This window comes from Lygodium microphyllum, chromosome 18 (assembly GCF_053477565.2).
Source record: "Lygodium microphyllum isolate KBCC chromosome 18, Lygodium_microphyllum_v1.1.10, whole genome shotgun sequence".
In the NCBI taxonomy this organism is placed as follows: Eukaryota; Viridiplantae; Streptophyta; class Polypodiopsida; order Schizaeales; family Lygodiaceae; genus Lygodium; species Lygodium microphyllum.
The window spans coordinates 130,292,420-130,309,260 of NC_141152.1; the positions used below are offsets into that span (position 1 = coordinate 130,292,420).

The 16,841-nt window shown below is 41.6% G+C and overlaps 1 protein-coding gene across 1 annotated transcript; it reads left to right on the plus strand.

Moving 5' to 3' along the window:
• The first annotated feature begins 606 nt into the window (after window positions 1-606).
• LOC148021378 (uncharacterized) lies at window positions 607-3,520 on the plus strand. The gene is made up of 2 exons (XM_087699232.1): window positions 607-1,509; window positions 1,624-3,520. Exons 1-2 carry the CDS (start codon window positions 745-747, stop codon window positions 3,307-3,309), a joined length of 2,451 nt encoding a protein of 816 aa, XP_087555358.1. The 5' UTR covers window positions 607-744; the 3' UTR covers window positions 3,310-3,520.
• Window positions 3,521-16,841: the final 13,321 nt, after the last annotated feature.

Consider the following 16,841-nt stretch of genomic DNA (forward strand, 5'->3'; position numbering starts at 1 on the left):
GTTCTCCAAAAAACTGGTTGAAATTAAATCTCGTCTTGATGAAAACCAACTTTTTTTTTGGCATTTTAGTTATTCTTTTTTCCCATTGGATGGGGAAAAAAATTTTCTCGCAAGCACTGGATAGGGTCTGGTCTCTCTCTCTCTCTCTCTCTCTCTCTCCAATAGCAAACATAAAAATTCTCCCAAGCAAGTTATATTATTCTCTTTTAATGGATTACATGGACAAGTAAATTGTGGACCCTCCCTTTTAGAGGATTTAAATGACTATAAAGGCAAACATGAATGGTGACTAGCCGTGACTGAGATATTCAAAGTTGAGTTTCAATTTGCCCCTTCCATTACTAGTGAAAGTGTGTAACCAAATTGCGTGCGCCATGTTCTTCCTTTCCTCCCCACTCATGGGCCATGGCGGTCCTGATCTTTCTAAGTTGTGACTAATAGAATCAATGCGATGGAAGCTAAGTCATTTGAGAATCATCTGCAAGCAAACAGTGCCGTGCCTTGACTTGCTTGGTTGACAATCGACCAGGCAAGTCCACACACGACACCGTCTGCTTGCAGATTGAGGAACGGGGCACATTATAATCAAGACAACACAGAAGCAACCAGGGAGGCAATCAGATCAAAGTATTAACCCCCATAGCTACATTATGTGCAGCTCTGATCCCTGCAAGATTATATTGTCATTTTTCTATAATTCCTTCTCCTTTGTTTACGTGATCGGCTAATTAATTACCCTGTGTCATGAATCAGAGGCTTGAGGAAGCTACGGCTTACGTTGATCCTGCAGATCTGTTTATCAATCCTGATGAACCAGATAATAATGCTAACAAGCTCATCAGCACCCATTCCGCTCAGAATTACTACCCACTTATTAGACTCAGCCACTCCAAGGACGATGTGGCGAGACAACTGCACCCAAATGATGGCAAATCTGTGGTGAGAATGAGCTCAGATATACATCGGAGGGGCAGTCAGACTCTTGCTGGAGTATTCCGTCATGCAGATAATGATGGTGATAATGATAATGGTAATGACGAAGTGTGTAATACAGTTGGGCAGCTGATTAAATGGGATGACTATCCACATTCAATCATTGATGATCCATTGGATAACAGTCAGGATGATGATGAATTTGGAAGTCCAGAGAGGCAATCAACTCCATCACCATCTTTTAGGCTTGCTAATTGTGCTTCATCATCGGTCAGTCTGGTACAAAATCATGATCAGCAGCAGCCTGGATTGATGAAGATGAGGCCTGGATTTAAAGTGGTTGCATTGGCAGTGCGGTCATGTGTGAGATTGCGACATATTCACCTGATCAGAAGTCGAGTACTGCAGGGCTTTGGTTTCCCTGGTGGCCGCTTTCGAGTCTGTGTGTATGTTGTGGTTTCCATCATCAGGTTGAGAATCACCTTGCCTCAACTAAAGAAGCTGAAACAGCACTACTTAAAACACCTTAGACTGCAGGTGAATGCATCGAAACGCAGCAATTATGGCCTCCGCCAGGTCTTCCAATCACATGCTTCTGTGGTCTTCTTTTGCAGTTCTCTGGCTCTTAATCTTCGTAAACAGCACACTCTATGTTCTCCTCTAAATCTGGCCCTGGATATCATTTCGCAGACCTGTAAGCTGAGGCTTGATCAAGCACTGAACCGTGGCAAGTGTAAGGTCTTGTTGCAGGTCTTCTCCTCCATTTCAAGTTACCTTAATGAGGTGCGATTTGTTTTGGACAACATCCAGCTTATCAATAATGTCTATGACAACACAGATACTAAGAATAAGTGGGCAGAGGGTCTTTCTGTCTGCTACTATGCTCTCAAAGAACTCTGTAGGTGGTTGCTGCTGTGCAAGCAGTATGTTCTGGATTGCACTGGTTATCTTCCATCCCGCAAAGTGTTCGCTAAGCTGGAGAGTGTGGAGACAATCAAGTTCCTCATCCTGGACTTGACCAAATGCTTCCATTTGCTTAAAGTGAAGGTGGAGGCATTGATCAGAGACGTCTGGCAAGATGAACCTGATTCAATGAAGCGTTTCGGCTCGGATCCCGCTTTGATGATGAACTGCCGCATGCAGCCGCCTGGATTGTTTGTGGGTTACGTTCTCCACCTTCAAGCACAGAAAGACCGGTCGCTTGTGCTTGTAGAATTAAAGCAGCAGCATCAGAGACCATACCACAATTGGGTGAGATTCATCAATTGGACCAACAAGCTCACAGTTGCTGAGGAGTCAGCTCTTGCCAAGCATCTTCTTGTGAGGCTCAGTTATGATATGAAGAAAGAAGACCAGGCATTGAAGTTCCTGAAGGAAGGTCTGTTTGTCGATAGGAACCACGTGAAAGTGGTCAGGTTCTTGGGTGCAGGCACATATGGCAAAGTGGAAGAAGTAGTGTGTTTTGGTGAGAGGTATGCAATGAAGACAATCAAAGGTCTGAACACGATCGAGAACGTGTGTGAAGCCGTCATACAAGCACGACTACAGCACCCAAACATTCTGAAACTCATATGGTACACAAAAGATTATGAATCAGATAACAGCTTGTCCTTGCTAATTGAGATGATGGACTGTGATTTAGAGACATTTATTGAGCAACAAGGCCACTTCATCAAGGGGCGTTTGTTCAACTATCCCCTTGTAGCTCTGGATATCATTATACAGATAGCTGAAGCCATGAGGTACCTGCATAGCCAGGGAGTCATGCATCGGGATCTCAAGGCTGCCAACGTGCTAGTGGACTACGCTTGGAGCCCGGATGCATTCAAAGAGGGGTACATTCATGTCAAGGTGGCTGACTTTGGCCTGGCCAAGGCCAAACTAGTGGGAGGGCAGTCTCTGCACACATACAAGGTGGGCACCAAGTATTGGAGGGCGCCTGAGGTCTTTTGTCCAGAATACTACATCACTAGGCTACCCTCATCTACTTCAGGTCATCATGATGACAGCTATCGCGGGCTTGATGACACTCAAATGCAAGGCAATGCTGCAATTACTGATGCAGGAGCATCAGAGTTAAATGAGGGGCTCGCCAAATACTCGTTTTCTGCAGATGTCTACAGCTTCGCCATGACCTGCTTCGAGATTCTCTCAGGAAAGAAGCCTTTCGCTGATGCTCGCACTGCTGGTTTGAAGGAGAGGATAGTGAAGCTCCAGGAGAGGCCCATCTTACCAGTGGATGTTCATCCCAGGTTGAAGGAGCTCATCCATCAATGCTGGGATGGCATGCCAGAGAACCGCCCTTCTTTTGAGGTTATCTGTGGAGAGCTGCAACATATAAAACATGAGCTCCTGTTTGGAAGGTCACACTTGTAATATCATCAGTTACCTCCAACTCTTTAACGCTGCATTCGGAAGTGGATTGGCAGTTGTGATACAGCTTTGATACATGGGTAATTAGGCTGTGAATTGTAACTCCATGACTGACTACATTCATGAATTCAATAGGGTTGTTCAAGCTTCTCACCTTTCCACAAGTCCACTTTGAATTTCTTTCTTTGAGAGACCATACTAGATGTGGCACCAACCTTTCTTCTTGAGACATAAGGAGTTGTTCCCTGAGTGACTTCATGACTGATTAGATTCATGAACTTAATTCACTAGGGTTTAAATTTATAGGGCACATCTTTATTTTGAACAGTAAGACATAAAATTTACAAAATGTTGAAAAGCAAGTCTAGTTGTGCTGATGGCATCCACTACATTTTGGTGATAAGGATCGCAGTTAGGAGCGCTTCAAAGAGTGCTAATGACCTTAAAACACTCTCTGATGGTAAGACCTTCTACACTACAGTACAATGGTTCAACCTTGTATAGTAGCACATTGATGTACAGCATGTCCAACTTTACCATGTCCAACTTTACCATGGTAAGACCTTGTACAATGGTAGAATATAGCTCTTGCTAAGGGACTACAATAACAAGTACAAATCCAATGCTTATGCACTTGGATACTACAAATTGAACCATCATAGTAAGGGGTCTAGCATCCCATTGCCTGTAAGGGAAAGAAACTTCCCAAGGCATAATTCGACTTGAGGCATTACATATGGAGACAAATGGCAAATTAGCTGGTCTGTTGTTTGAAGCATGATTAGGAAACCTCCTAATCCAATTTAATCTGGCTTTCTCTACAAAGCATATTGTCTGTCTACTGGAATACATCGTGTCCTCCCATTGAGCTAAGCTCTTCACCATTATCGTAAAAAGCCCAGAACTTGAGTGGGTGCTGAGCTTTCATCATTAAAGGGGATTGCCAAGATTCCTTCTTCTTTTCAAGGATAAGCTGGAGCCTTGAAGACCATGCATTTAATTGCAGCTAATTAGGGGGTTTTGCCAAGACTTAATCTTCATCCACAAGGCAGAACTCTGATCATCCCCCCATAAATCTATCTTGTCCAGAGCTCAAAGAAGAGGCTCAATTACTACAACAAACAAAAAAGGAGCAAAGGAGCAAAGGGGCAACCCCGTCTATCGATAGCTTCAATAGATCATTGCCTGAATGTATACGCCGGAATAAAATGGGTGTAACTCTCTCGCCTCTTTCATGCTAGGTTAAAGGTTAAACCAGCGCCATCTATACAAGGGTACACTATCGTGTGCAAGAATATTGCCCTTTTCTTAATGTGTGTGTGTGTCTGTGTGTGTGTGTGTGTGTGTGTGTGTGTGTGTGTGTGTGTGTGTGTGTGTGTGTGTGTGTGAATATCCCTTTGTTTTTATTTTCTAAAATAAATTCTTCTTCCTTGAAAAGCAATACATCTACACATTTCAAGTCTAAGTGGACCACTTAACTAATGTCAAGAGTGGGTAATTTTTTTTAGGACCTGCACCACTTGTCATTGCACCATCATATAACCATATGTCCTAAACAGTGTTCACGAAAAACCGAGGTTTAATGTAAAGTGAATTGCAAAATTTTAAAAAAAAAACCATTCAAATTTTAAAGAAGAAGGTTTAAAACCTCAAACTTTTGAAAAATTTTAGTTATAAAAATGGCAAATACATGTAATTTGATTCAGAAATCCCTGCAAAATTTTGAGTTAGAGGTTTTTGTATCTACTATGAAAAATGTTTTTCATGAACATTGGTCCTAAAGGGAAATGGTGGCAAATAAGTCTTTTATGTAAAATGTTACTCATCATATACTTGTACACTCTTATATAATAGCACACCTTTTTCCACTAGTAGTTGAATTTTCAACCTTCTTGCCTTTTACACTCCATTTTGCATGCTTCTTGAGAACTCCAACGTAGCCTTAAAGCATCTTCCCAATTTTCAGCATGGAAGCTCATATTTGCTAGTCCGGATCTTCTCGAAGAACTTGACTTGGAAAGCATCAGTACAAGAACATTCCTTATGTAAATTCTCACAAAGCCATTTATCCAATTTGGTGTGTTCTAGCTACACTTCCAACTTCCATGTTCCTTATTTAGCCTAGAAGTAACTTGAGTTATTCAAGTAAATTTACAAACAAATGTAGCTAGTCCATGGTTTGTTTCTTAGCTCTTATATATGCATTGCTCATAAACACATGATTTTGTAATGGTTGTAGAGAAATCCAAGCATTTCTTGTTGACATGTATTCATAGCGTTTGCAACATTTTTAATAGAAGAAGATGAAGTGGGTTGAAGAAATAGTCATGCTTGGTTGGATTTGACCATGCTTATTATAAAAGGTCATGGGCCTTGATTAATGATCCATTTGGGGAAACTTGTAATGGGTAGTGCAATAGTCAACAAAACTAAAGTGAGGTTAATAGTTTGGAACAATCTTTGCAAGTTGGATAAACAACATGAGGGTGTGTAGTCATTGAGCATTTGTGATGGAATTTATTGATCCATTTGAGTAGACTCGTGATAGGCAATGTCATCAACATTGCTTTAAAAGAGAGGTTGAAATACTGTTGAACATTTGCAAGCTAGGAAAATTACTTGAGAGTGTGTTGGTCAATAAGTGCTTGTAATGGATTTGTTCACTCATCTAAATCACTATACATGGCATAACTACAAAAAGATAAAGAGAAATGGCTAGAAAGTGTAAAGAAAAGCATAAGTTATAACAAATAGTTTATATTTTATGTTAGGCTGCATGAGTGCCATATACTATACATTTTATGTTAAGCTATATGAATAGAGAAAGAATGTAATAGGACAAATAAATGGTAGAAAATAAGGCACTTGTAGAGGGAGGGAAAAAGACGTGGCTAACTTTGAAAATGGGGGATGATAATTAGACAAGTATTATGATTTTCCTTTATTGGAAAAGTATCCAATGTGACAAGTTGTTACGGGAATTAAGTTAGCAGCAACAAGTAGTCGAACTAAGTGAAAAGCCACCTAGCTAGATATAATTTTAGTGATTGAAAAGTAGGGGTAGGGATGGCGGTGAAGACTTATGGCTTACTTATGCAAACAAACTCCATGACAAGGAAAAGGAGAAAAAGAAGACATAATAGGATGTTTCTAATTTTAATATGTGTGAGTTTATATTGTTATAAGGACAATACATGTCAATGTGAGAGGGTATAGAGGATCACATGTAAGTGTGCAAGGTTAGACAAGTCAAATACAAGGTAGAAGTAGTCGTGTGTGTGCGTGTGCGTGTGCGTGTGCGTGTGTGTGTGTGTGCGCGCATGTGCGTGTGCATGTGCGTGTGCATGTGCGTGCGTGCGTAATGGGACAATGTACAAGAAAATAAACCAACAAAATGTGTTCCAACCATTGTAGGTTACTCTGAAATGTGAAAATATGGTGGGAGAGAAATTGGGATGGATAGGAGTATATAGATGTTATCATTCCATGGTGTGATGACTATATACTGCATTTTAATGAATAAAGACCTATTCTCCAAGTGAGTATGTGAAACTATCCCAACCCATACTCTATGGGACTACGGCATAATGGGTGGCAAGTATGGCTTACCCATGTGTCATTGTATAGGTCCCATAGTACACACCTTTAGCTTTATCATAGAAAAAAGTATTGATTTATCAAGTTTGAGTAGGGAAAACTCATGGGATAATTTGTCATGATTAGTTTCCAATGACTGGATTTGTAAAACCTATTTTTAGCAAAGTTTTTTATAAGAACTCAAATGCTTTCCATGCCTAAATTTGCATTGGGGTTTGAGTAAAGAATGGCCCTTATTGGAAATATAATTACTTTATGTGCCCAACCACGGACTGTTACTAGGTTGATGGATATATTTACCATATTGAAAATCGAGATTATTCTTTTTATCATAGAACCTTACAACCGAAAGGGGAGATAGTGTTCAAGGGCTGAAAAGACTTGTTTTTTAAAAGCTCATTTTTGTTGTTTTTGTGAGCTGAATGGTTGATTTTAAGGGTTTATTGATTGATTTTTTATGTGTTGGAAGTGTTTTAGAATGTTGGGATGGATTGAGTTTGTTTGAGAAGCTCATGATGGTTTTTGGTTGAGATCTGATGTTCTGATAGGTTCTGTGATAAGTCTATCTAGTCTTGATAAGGTTTGTTTTGCCTCTTTTTTTATCTATTTTCTTTCTATTTGTGAGGTTGGGATTATGAATGAGTGTTTTTTTTAGGAATTATTGAGAATGTGTTGGATGGTTTGAAATGGTTTTGGTTGAAGCTGCATGGTTTTTATGCCTTAAGTTGACCATCTGTAGTGTTTTGTTGTTGAGCTTTTATAGAGCCTCCATTTCTATTATGTTTGCCTTTGTAATGTTTTGTGAGATGAATATTTAGCTTCGAAATGTTTTTTCATCTTTGGAAGAGGAAGAATGCAAGCTCAAAATAGCTTGAAGAAGTAGGAGTAGCTGAAAAAGACTTGAAATGTAGACTACAGTGACAATGACAGTAATGAGCTCTCAAGGACACTGTACTGGCTCTAGTGACTCTTCATATCAAATGTCCATCCTAGTGCAAAGAAAGCAAAAAGAAATTTAAAAAGATGTAGGGCAAAGTGGAAAAAGACATCCCGACTCAATAAATAGGAGGGTAAAAGACCAAAGGCACAAAGGAAACCTTAAAAGTTCAGGGCAAGTGCAAATTAAGAGGAAAGTCACATTTTAAATATAAAAGTGCACTCTAAATATTTGTGCAAGAGCTCTAGGCTCCCTCTCGTACAATTTGTAAATGTAGACTGGCATGGGTGAAGGAACAATGTAATAGGAAGGGAATAGGAAAAGAAAACCTAGGCTAAAATAGGTGGTCATGTAAAAAAGGGATGGGTGCCCAAAAGGCACTAAGACTTGTATAAAAGACAAAAAGTGAATGAAGAAGCTCATTCTTGTATGTGGCCAAAACTAGCTCTCCTAAGCTCTCCATCTTCTCCTCTCTTCTTCTTCTTTTCTCTTCTCTTCTCTTGTCTCGCGCACAGCAATGGAGCTTGGAGCTTGAGGATTGAGCTTGCATCTTGGATCGTGGAGCTACTGAGAGCTTATGGAAGAAGGCAACTCGATTGAGCATGAAGGTAAGCTCACTACAATCATAAGTGTGAGAGTACATATGGCTATGTGAGAGATAGTCATTGCATGTGGCTTAAAATGCTTGAAACAATAAGCATTCCATTGGTCTTAGCAGTTAAGGGAAGAAACTTCCTCATTTTGGTTTCATTGTCGAGACCAATAGATTCAAGCTCTGAGTTCTTGCATACTTTGAATCGAGCATTGAAGTAGGGTTTACCCCAAATCGATGCTTAAGATAGGTGGGAAATGAGGAGTTGAAGAGGTTTTCGATCTCCTTTGCAAGTAAGTTTTTCCAAATTTTTGGGTTTAGGAAAGTAGATTGGAGTAGTGTGAGTAGTTACTTCTGATTTTCGATGCATCTAGGTAAGGAAAAAATAAGGAAATTTGAGAAACACACAATAAGGTTTTTGTTGTAATAGTAGGCCCAAAACAAGGAAAAAATAAGGTTAAGAGAGTTTCAAGGAATTAAGATGGCAAAGAGAGAAAAGAGGGAGGCAAAATACTAAGCAAAGAGGGATTTAAGAAGCCAAGAGAGCAAAGAGAGAGCTGATTCGTGTGAAGTCAGTTGAGAGAGAGCTATAAGGTTGGAAACCTTTTCATACTTAGCGATCTTAACCACCACACCTTCGAGCCCTATAGGTAACCTCTAAGTCTGCCCTTGTATTGGATGATTGCTCCTAGGATTATAGATGGAAGATTGATTAAGACACGTGTGAGATTTGGTAAGATTTTTGTCATTTTGGTGTTGGGGGAAAAGGCACATCTACCTAGCCGCCCATGTATTACTACACTGACAGTACCCACCACTACACACTTCAAGTGGCGGACGCCCGTCACCGTCACTTTATTCTTTATTACTTTAGTGACAATTTGAATAAAGGAAGGCCCGGCCACACATTGTGATTGTTGGAGTTCCCATTTGGTCTCTCTCTCTTTCTTGTTCTTGCTCTCTCGCCATAGCTCTTCTAAGCAAGCTTCGATCCTTCTCTCCTTTCAACTGGTATTAGAGCATGGTTGCTTGAGCATTCCGGCGTGGTTCGTGACTCCTTTAGCTTCCTATTGATTACCTACACTCATTGGGTCTCCTTCCCAGTAGCCATAGCCGACTCTCTCGAGCTCCCATCACTCCCCGGCTTCCCGAGCACCTACCCGGCCCATTTGGGCACCCTTAAGGCATTCCTTCAGAGGTATTGGAGCTCTCTTTTATTATTTTACTTCAATCCACATGTTTTGTGAAGCAAGGCAGCCATGTCCTCTTGCTTCTTGTGATACCTACTCTCTATTGGTGACTTGGCCCTTCAAGAGGGAGCTCCTAGGGGTCCTTGACTATTCTCCCAACCTTGCCTTTGACCTTGCCCAGCCCTTCCATAGGCCCCACATCAGTTTGGGCCAACTTGAAGACCTACAAAAGAATCATTTTTTACTTCAACCCTCCCATGGCAGTCATTGGTAGCTTGAAAACACTTCATTTGGCACTTGGGAACACCCCCTTGATGCTTGACATTGGTGGTTATTCTTGGCATTGATTTGTGGCCTAAATTACCGTAGTCGAGGACTATTTTCCGTAGTCCATAGGTAGCCACAAACAGTGTTACATCAGCACTTTATGTTTATGCTTGGTTGGCATTGACATTGGTTGCTCGGTTGGTCCCGAATACTAGGGGAATGTATGCCTATGATATGAGATGCTTTTGGGGCTGAATTTTCTTACTCATTAATTATTTTACACAGTCCACAAGTATTCCAAAATAGGGCAGCCCCTATCATTACACTTTATGCTCATGCTGCATGGGTTATTTGATGCCCGATTATGCCCAGTTGGTGCCTATACATATGTGCAAGTATGCCTATGGTTTTGAGCTTGAATTAAGCCATTGTTTGCTCAATTTTGGACGTTTATTTGCTATTGGAATATTTAGGGCTGAAGCTTATTTTCTTATTTTTGGATATGTCTCGGATGTATGCATTGATGTAGTGACTCTTAGGGATCGACATAGAGCTTGGATTTTCTCTCGAATCATTGGTTGAGCTTGATCTTGCTTCACATAGCATTGGGATCTTCATCTCTGATGTACTTATGGTATGTACTTTGCTTATGTCTGACCAGTTTTGACATGCTTGGCCTATGCCACTACTACATGCCCGTTACATTGTTTGGAGTTGGATGCTACTGAGCCTTGCTTTGGCTTGGCATTTGATTGCTCAGAGATTACTTTGGCTATTTCTCAACTTGCTTGAGTTACAGTTTGGATGTAATTGATGTCTATGGATGCTATGTATGGATGCTACATGGCCTATATGTTGATGAGGCCTTATTGATGCTTGATCTTGGATCTTCTAGCACTGGTGCTATCATATGTCCTTGGGGAGCTTCTTTGCTTGATATTTATGGCTTTTCTGCCAGTGGAAGTGTCTTGATACGCTTGACAGACATTGAGCATGTGATTTATGCTACTTGAGCATTCGAATACTTGAGACTGGGATCTTCACTTGGATGTTGCATGGTTGATATATCGTGGTCCTCACGGATGTACTTGGGCTGATGTAGGCTTTGCAGTGTATGGATGTCTAACTACAATAACCCCATATCCACACCCATACCAAATCCAATAAGGTGATGCACTCGCTAGTGAGGTTATAGGTGACATCAGTAAACAATTATGTGGATTGAGGAGGACGAGTTTGGCGGAGAGGCTAGTGGTGGAAAATGCAGACTTCTTGGATGAGCTAGGAGGTTGGCTTTCCTAGGGCAAGTGATTATGTACTAGTGTAGGATTAGTAGCATCTTGATATATCTCATCCTCTTTTTTGAGAACTTGGTCTTCAATGCACTACACCATCGAGTCTAGATTAGGATTTGGACTAGCTAGGCTCCTCCAAAAGTACCAGCCTGAAGGTGAGACTGAGTGGCGTCCCTCATGAGTAGCATTTGTGAGGTAGGTACTAGAAGCTATTAGGGGAGATCGACGAGAGAAAGTGGGGAAGAAGGTAGAGTAAAATGTTGGCCGCACATCACTTCATTGATTTTATGCTAGCCGACATGTGAACTAGGCATTTTGCCTCTATGAAGAGGTAATCACAAAAGACATGGGTCGAGGAAATAGGAAGAACAAAAGGAGAGACAAAGGGAGAAGCTATCTTTTTGGATATGCTAAATGCCTTGGCCCACTACAAGATACAGGCCTCATACCGACATTCAAAGCGATGAAAATGTTCATAAAAAATTTTGCCCCCGTCATCACTAAAGGCATCGGTATTAGTGATGCCATAGAACCATCGCTATTTGCATGGCTATCAACGTCGTAATTTACGACGTTGATAGCCATGCAAATAACTATACCTATAGCAATAGTTTGTGATGCAAACTATGACACTAATAGCAATGCATTTAGTAAATTTGCGATGCTCGCTACAAGGATATGAGGGTATAGCGATGGCCATTTGCGACGAGAAATAGCGGCGTCGCTACTTGCGTCACTATTGGCGTCGCATTTGCGACACTAATAGTGATGCAAATAGCGACAGTACCCAGACGAAAAAAATGCGGGCCGCAACCCGAGCGCTTCATTTTGCACGCATTCACGAAAGAGAGAATGAAAGGGAGAGCGAGAGGGAGAGTGAACATCTTGCATTTGAGAGGGAGAGAAAGAGAGAAAGAGGGAGAAAGAAGGCTTCTCATCGCCGCCGCCGCCGCTGTTCGCAAATAAGAGGAGAAGGTGTGCAGAGGGCGAAGAGGAGCCACCGTCACGAAGAGGAGCTACCAAATCCTTCTTCGAGCCTTTACAGTGAGTGCATTGCCCATCCTTTCTTTGCTTTTGTGTTTTCTCTCTCTCTTTTACTTGTTTTTGGTATAATTCGTGTGTATAGAGAGAGGGAGAGGAAATGAGAGAGAAAGAGAGGGGGAGGGAGAGGGAGAGGGAGAGGGAGAGGGAGAGGGAGAGGGAGGGAGAGGGAGGGAGAGAGGAAGAGGGAGAGAGAGAGGGAGAAGGAGAGGGAGAGGGAGGGAGAGAGAAAGAGAGAGAGAGGGAGAGGGAGGGAGAGGGAGAGAGGGAAACATTAAACATAATAGGGAAAGAGATAAAGAGAGGGAGAGGGAGAGGGAGGGAGAGAGAAAGAGAGGGCGAGGGAGGGGAAATGAGAGAGGGAGAGGGAGAGGGAGAGGAAGACATTAAGCATAATAGGGAAATGAGAGAGGGAGAGGAAATGAGAGAGGGAGAGGAAATGAGAGAGGGAGAGGGAGAGGGAGAGGGAGAGGGAAACTTTAAACATAATAGGGAAAGAGAGAAAGAGAGGGAGAGGGAGAGGGAGGGAGAGAGAAAGAGAGGGGGAGGGAGAGAATTTGAGAGAGGGAGAGGAAGAGAGAAAAAACATTAAACATAATAGGGAAAGGGAGAAAGAGAGGGAGAGGGAGAGGGAGAGGGAGGGAGAGGAAATGAGAGAGGGAGAGGAAGGGAGAGGAAAGAGAGGGAAACATTCAACATAATAGGGAAAGAGAGAGGGAGAGGAAGAGAGAAAAAATATTAAACATAATAGGGAAAGAGAGAAAGGGAGGGAGAGGAAATGAGAGAGGGAGAGGAAGGAAAAAACATTAAACATACTAGGGAAAGAGAGAAAGAGAGGGAGAGGGAGAGGGAGGGAGAGGAAATGAGAGAGGGAGAGGAAAAGAGAAAAGAAAATGAGAGAGAGAGAGGAGAGAGAACAAACATTAAACATGATAGGGAGAGAGAGAAAGAGAGGGAGAGCACTACAAGATATAGGCCTTATACCGACGTTAAAAGTGACGAAAATGTAAATAACAAAATTTCCCCCCATCGTTGCAAAAAGCATCGTTATTGGCAACGCCATAGAACAGTCGGTATCAACGTCGCTATTTGCATCGATATTAGTGTCGCATTTGCGACGCTGATATCGACGCAAATAACGACGCTCTGCGACTCTAATAACGACGCCAATAATGATGCGTGCAATAAATTTGTGACGCTAATGGCGACGGTAACAGGAAAAAAAAATTTGTGGTAGCACTGTGTGCTTTATTTGGGCCATACAAAATAGTTTCTACACTATGTACAATGCTCGTGTAAACAAAAACAAAGTGTACTTAAATCATAACACTGATACATGAAATAAATACATGATCGCATAATGAAAGCGACTGGTACAATCATGGCAAGATATCACTACTACATAGAAATGTTGAGATTCAGAGAGGCAGAGACAGAGAGACAGAGAGTAAGAAGCAAGCATGCTCTCATATTCTATATTCATTCATTCTAACATAACCACACAAAAGGTAAGTGTATACAATAGTACTAAGCTCCATAGGACCATTCACACTGGGTCTAAGACCACCGACTTATTTAATGTCCCACACTTGCTGATACAACTGGACAAGACTAATGTCGGTCATACATACTATGAGCTTGATATTCTAACACTCCCCCTCAAGCTCAAATCATCTGATGAGCTCCAAGTAGCTGTCTAAAACTACTGAACTTATCTTTACCCAAAGACTTGGTAAAGATATTTGCAACCTGTTCATCAATCTTCACATGTATAAGATCTACTCTCCCTGCAAGAACCATCTCTCTGATAAAATGGTAGTGTACCTCTATGTGTTTTGTCCTGGCATGGTAAATTGGATTCGTTGCCAGGAGTACACTACTGAGATAATCACATAATAAGGTCACTGGAGCATCCACCTGAATATCGAAATCAGCCATAAGCTTGAGCAGCCATGAAATCTCACATGATGCCAATGCAGCACCCTTGTACTCTGCCTAAGTGCTAGACAATGCAACCGTTGGTTGCTTCTTGCTGCTCCAGCTGATCATGCCACTTCCAAGGCCAAAAGCATTACCACTCATAGATCTGCAATCATATGAGCATCCTGCCCAATCCGCATCTGTGTATCTAACTAGTTTCAAGGGCTTATCTCTTATATAAAACAACCCATAATCTACAGTGGACTTAACATATCTCATAATCCGCCTAATAGCATCCAAATGTGGCTTCCTGGGCTGCTGCATAAACTGACTTATGAGTCCAACTACATAACTCAAATCTGGCCTAGTGATGGTCAAGTATATCAGACTTCCAACCATCTGCCTATACATAGTCACATCTTGAATTTCAACTCCAGCACTAATGTCCAGCTTGACATTCTGATCAAGGGGTGTATCCAATGGTTTGCATTCAGCCATGCCATACTTCTTCAGCATTTCCATGGCATAATGTTTCTGCATCAGCCACAAACCATTTTTAGCCTTGATTACTTCAATACCCAAAAAGTATTTCAATTCACCTAGATCTTTCATGTCAAATTCAGATTTCAACATCTTCATTACATGCTGTATGCCCAAGTCATCATCACCAGTGATTATCAAATCATCAACATATATGACCAGCATTGTCGGTCTTCTTTGTAAATAGGCTGTGATCAGCCCTACCAATAGTAAAACCCAACCTCTGCAAGTAGTTATTGATCCTAGCATGCCAAGCTCTTGAAGGCTGCTTCAGCCCATACAGTGCCTTTTTTAGCTTGCATACATAATGCTGAAAATCAGGGTGAACATACCCTTCTGGTTGAACCATATAGAGATCCTCTGCTAAGTCACCGTTAAGAAATGCATTCTTAACGTCCATTTGTTGTCATTTCCATCCTCTAGCAGCAGCCAAAGCAATCACAGTGCATATGGTTGCCATCTTGGCAACAGGGCTGAATGTTTCCTCATAATCAAGTCCATACTGTTGGGTATATCCCTTAGCAACCAACCTGGATTTGTACCTTTCCACACTGCCATCCGACTTACATTTGATTTTGTAAACCCATTTGCAACCAATGGTCTTTTTCCCTTCAGGCAGTGGCACAAGATCCCATGTCTTATTTTTAGCCAAGGCATTCATTTCTTCATCCATGGCTACACACCGGTTCTCATTTTCCATTGCTTCAGCATATATACCTGGTTCTTTGATCTCTATCACTTTTGTCATGTAAGCATAATGCTTTGCATTGTAACCATTATATGTCAACCTGTCAACAGGGTATTTGATCCTCTGTGAGCATCTAAGCAATGGTGTCTGCTCGATTCCCCTCTCTCATGAGGCGGAATGTACCTGCTCTGCCTTGCGTCAGGCATATACATAGTCGGAATACCAAGTTTACTATCTAAAGTGTCAGTCGACTCATATCCAGAAGTCATCCTACCAGGTGTCATCATCCCAGATACATCCTCAGTAACTTTCTGTCCACGACATCATATCTCCCCCTCACTGACATACTGGTGTCAGTGGATGATGAGCTCCTCAATCTCCCTGTCCATGGGGATACTGTCTGACTACTAGGTCCTGTCATAGCAGTGCTCTACTGCATATCAATTGTAGATACATGAGTAGAAGGCATATCCGATGGCACTTTTGCCGGTGATACATACCAAGAATCCATGTCATCAAAAATAACATCCCTGCTCACCAAGGTCTCCCTGGTAGAGGAATCATAGCATTTGTATGCCTTCTTCTCTTGCGAATATCCAATGAAGACACACTTATGCGCTTTTGGATCCAGCTTCTTCCTTTTTTCATCTGGAATATGCACATAAGCAAGACAGCCAAAGACTTTCATGTGACTTACATCCGGCTTATAGCCATACAGCTTCTCAAACGGTGTCATCTCATGAATACATGCAGTGGGAGCCCGATTCAAGATATACATGGCTGTCATAATAGCCTCAGCCCAATAATAGAGTGGCATATTCTTCTCATTCATCATGGCACGAGCAGCTTCCATCAAGACCCTATTCTTCCTTTCAGCTACCCCATTTTGCTGAAGAGTGTAGCTGCAGGTAAGCTGCCTGCGTATGCCATTTTGAGCCAAAAAATTGTCAAACTCATTTGATACATACTCCCCACCACTATTTGATCTCAAGCAAGAGATATAATAGTCAAATTCCTTTTCAACCTACTTTTTTAACTGCTGAAAAATAGTAAACACCTCATCCTTTGTCTTCAGAATGTAAACCCAAGTATAGCGACTGTAATGATCAATGAATGTCACGTAATACTTCGAGCCTCCCATGGATGCATTATGGGCTGGCCCCCAAACATCAGAGTGCACTAACTGCAGCGAACGTGTACTCTGCCTTACATGCCTGACAAATGGCAATCTCGACTGCTTACCAAACTGGCAAGCATCACATACATGACCAATATCTGAATATTAGAACTTGGGTAAACCTGTAACAAGCTGTTTTTTCTGCATTATTTGTAGCTTTTGCAAATTTACATGCCCCACTCTCTTGTGCCAAATTTCTAAGTCTTTGATAGTGCAAGAACCATGGGCAAATATGGCTGAATTTAGCTCTGGCAAGGTAGCATCAAGAGTAAACATTCTGCCATTCCTGTG

Coding starts and splice junctions, on each gene's coding strand:
- LOC148021378 (XM_087699232.1), top strand. CDS start 745: ATGAATCAGAGGCTTGAGGAAGCTACGGCTTACGTTGATCCTGCAGAT. Junction 1,510..1,623: donor GCAATTATGGCCTCCGCCAG/GTCTTCCAATCA, acceptor ATCATTTCGCAG/ACCTGTAAGCTGAGGCTTGA.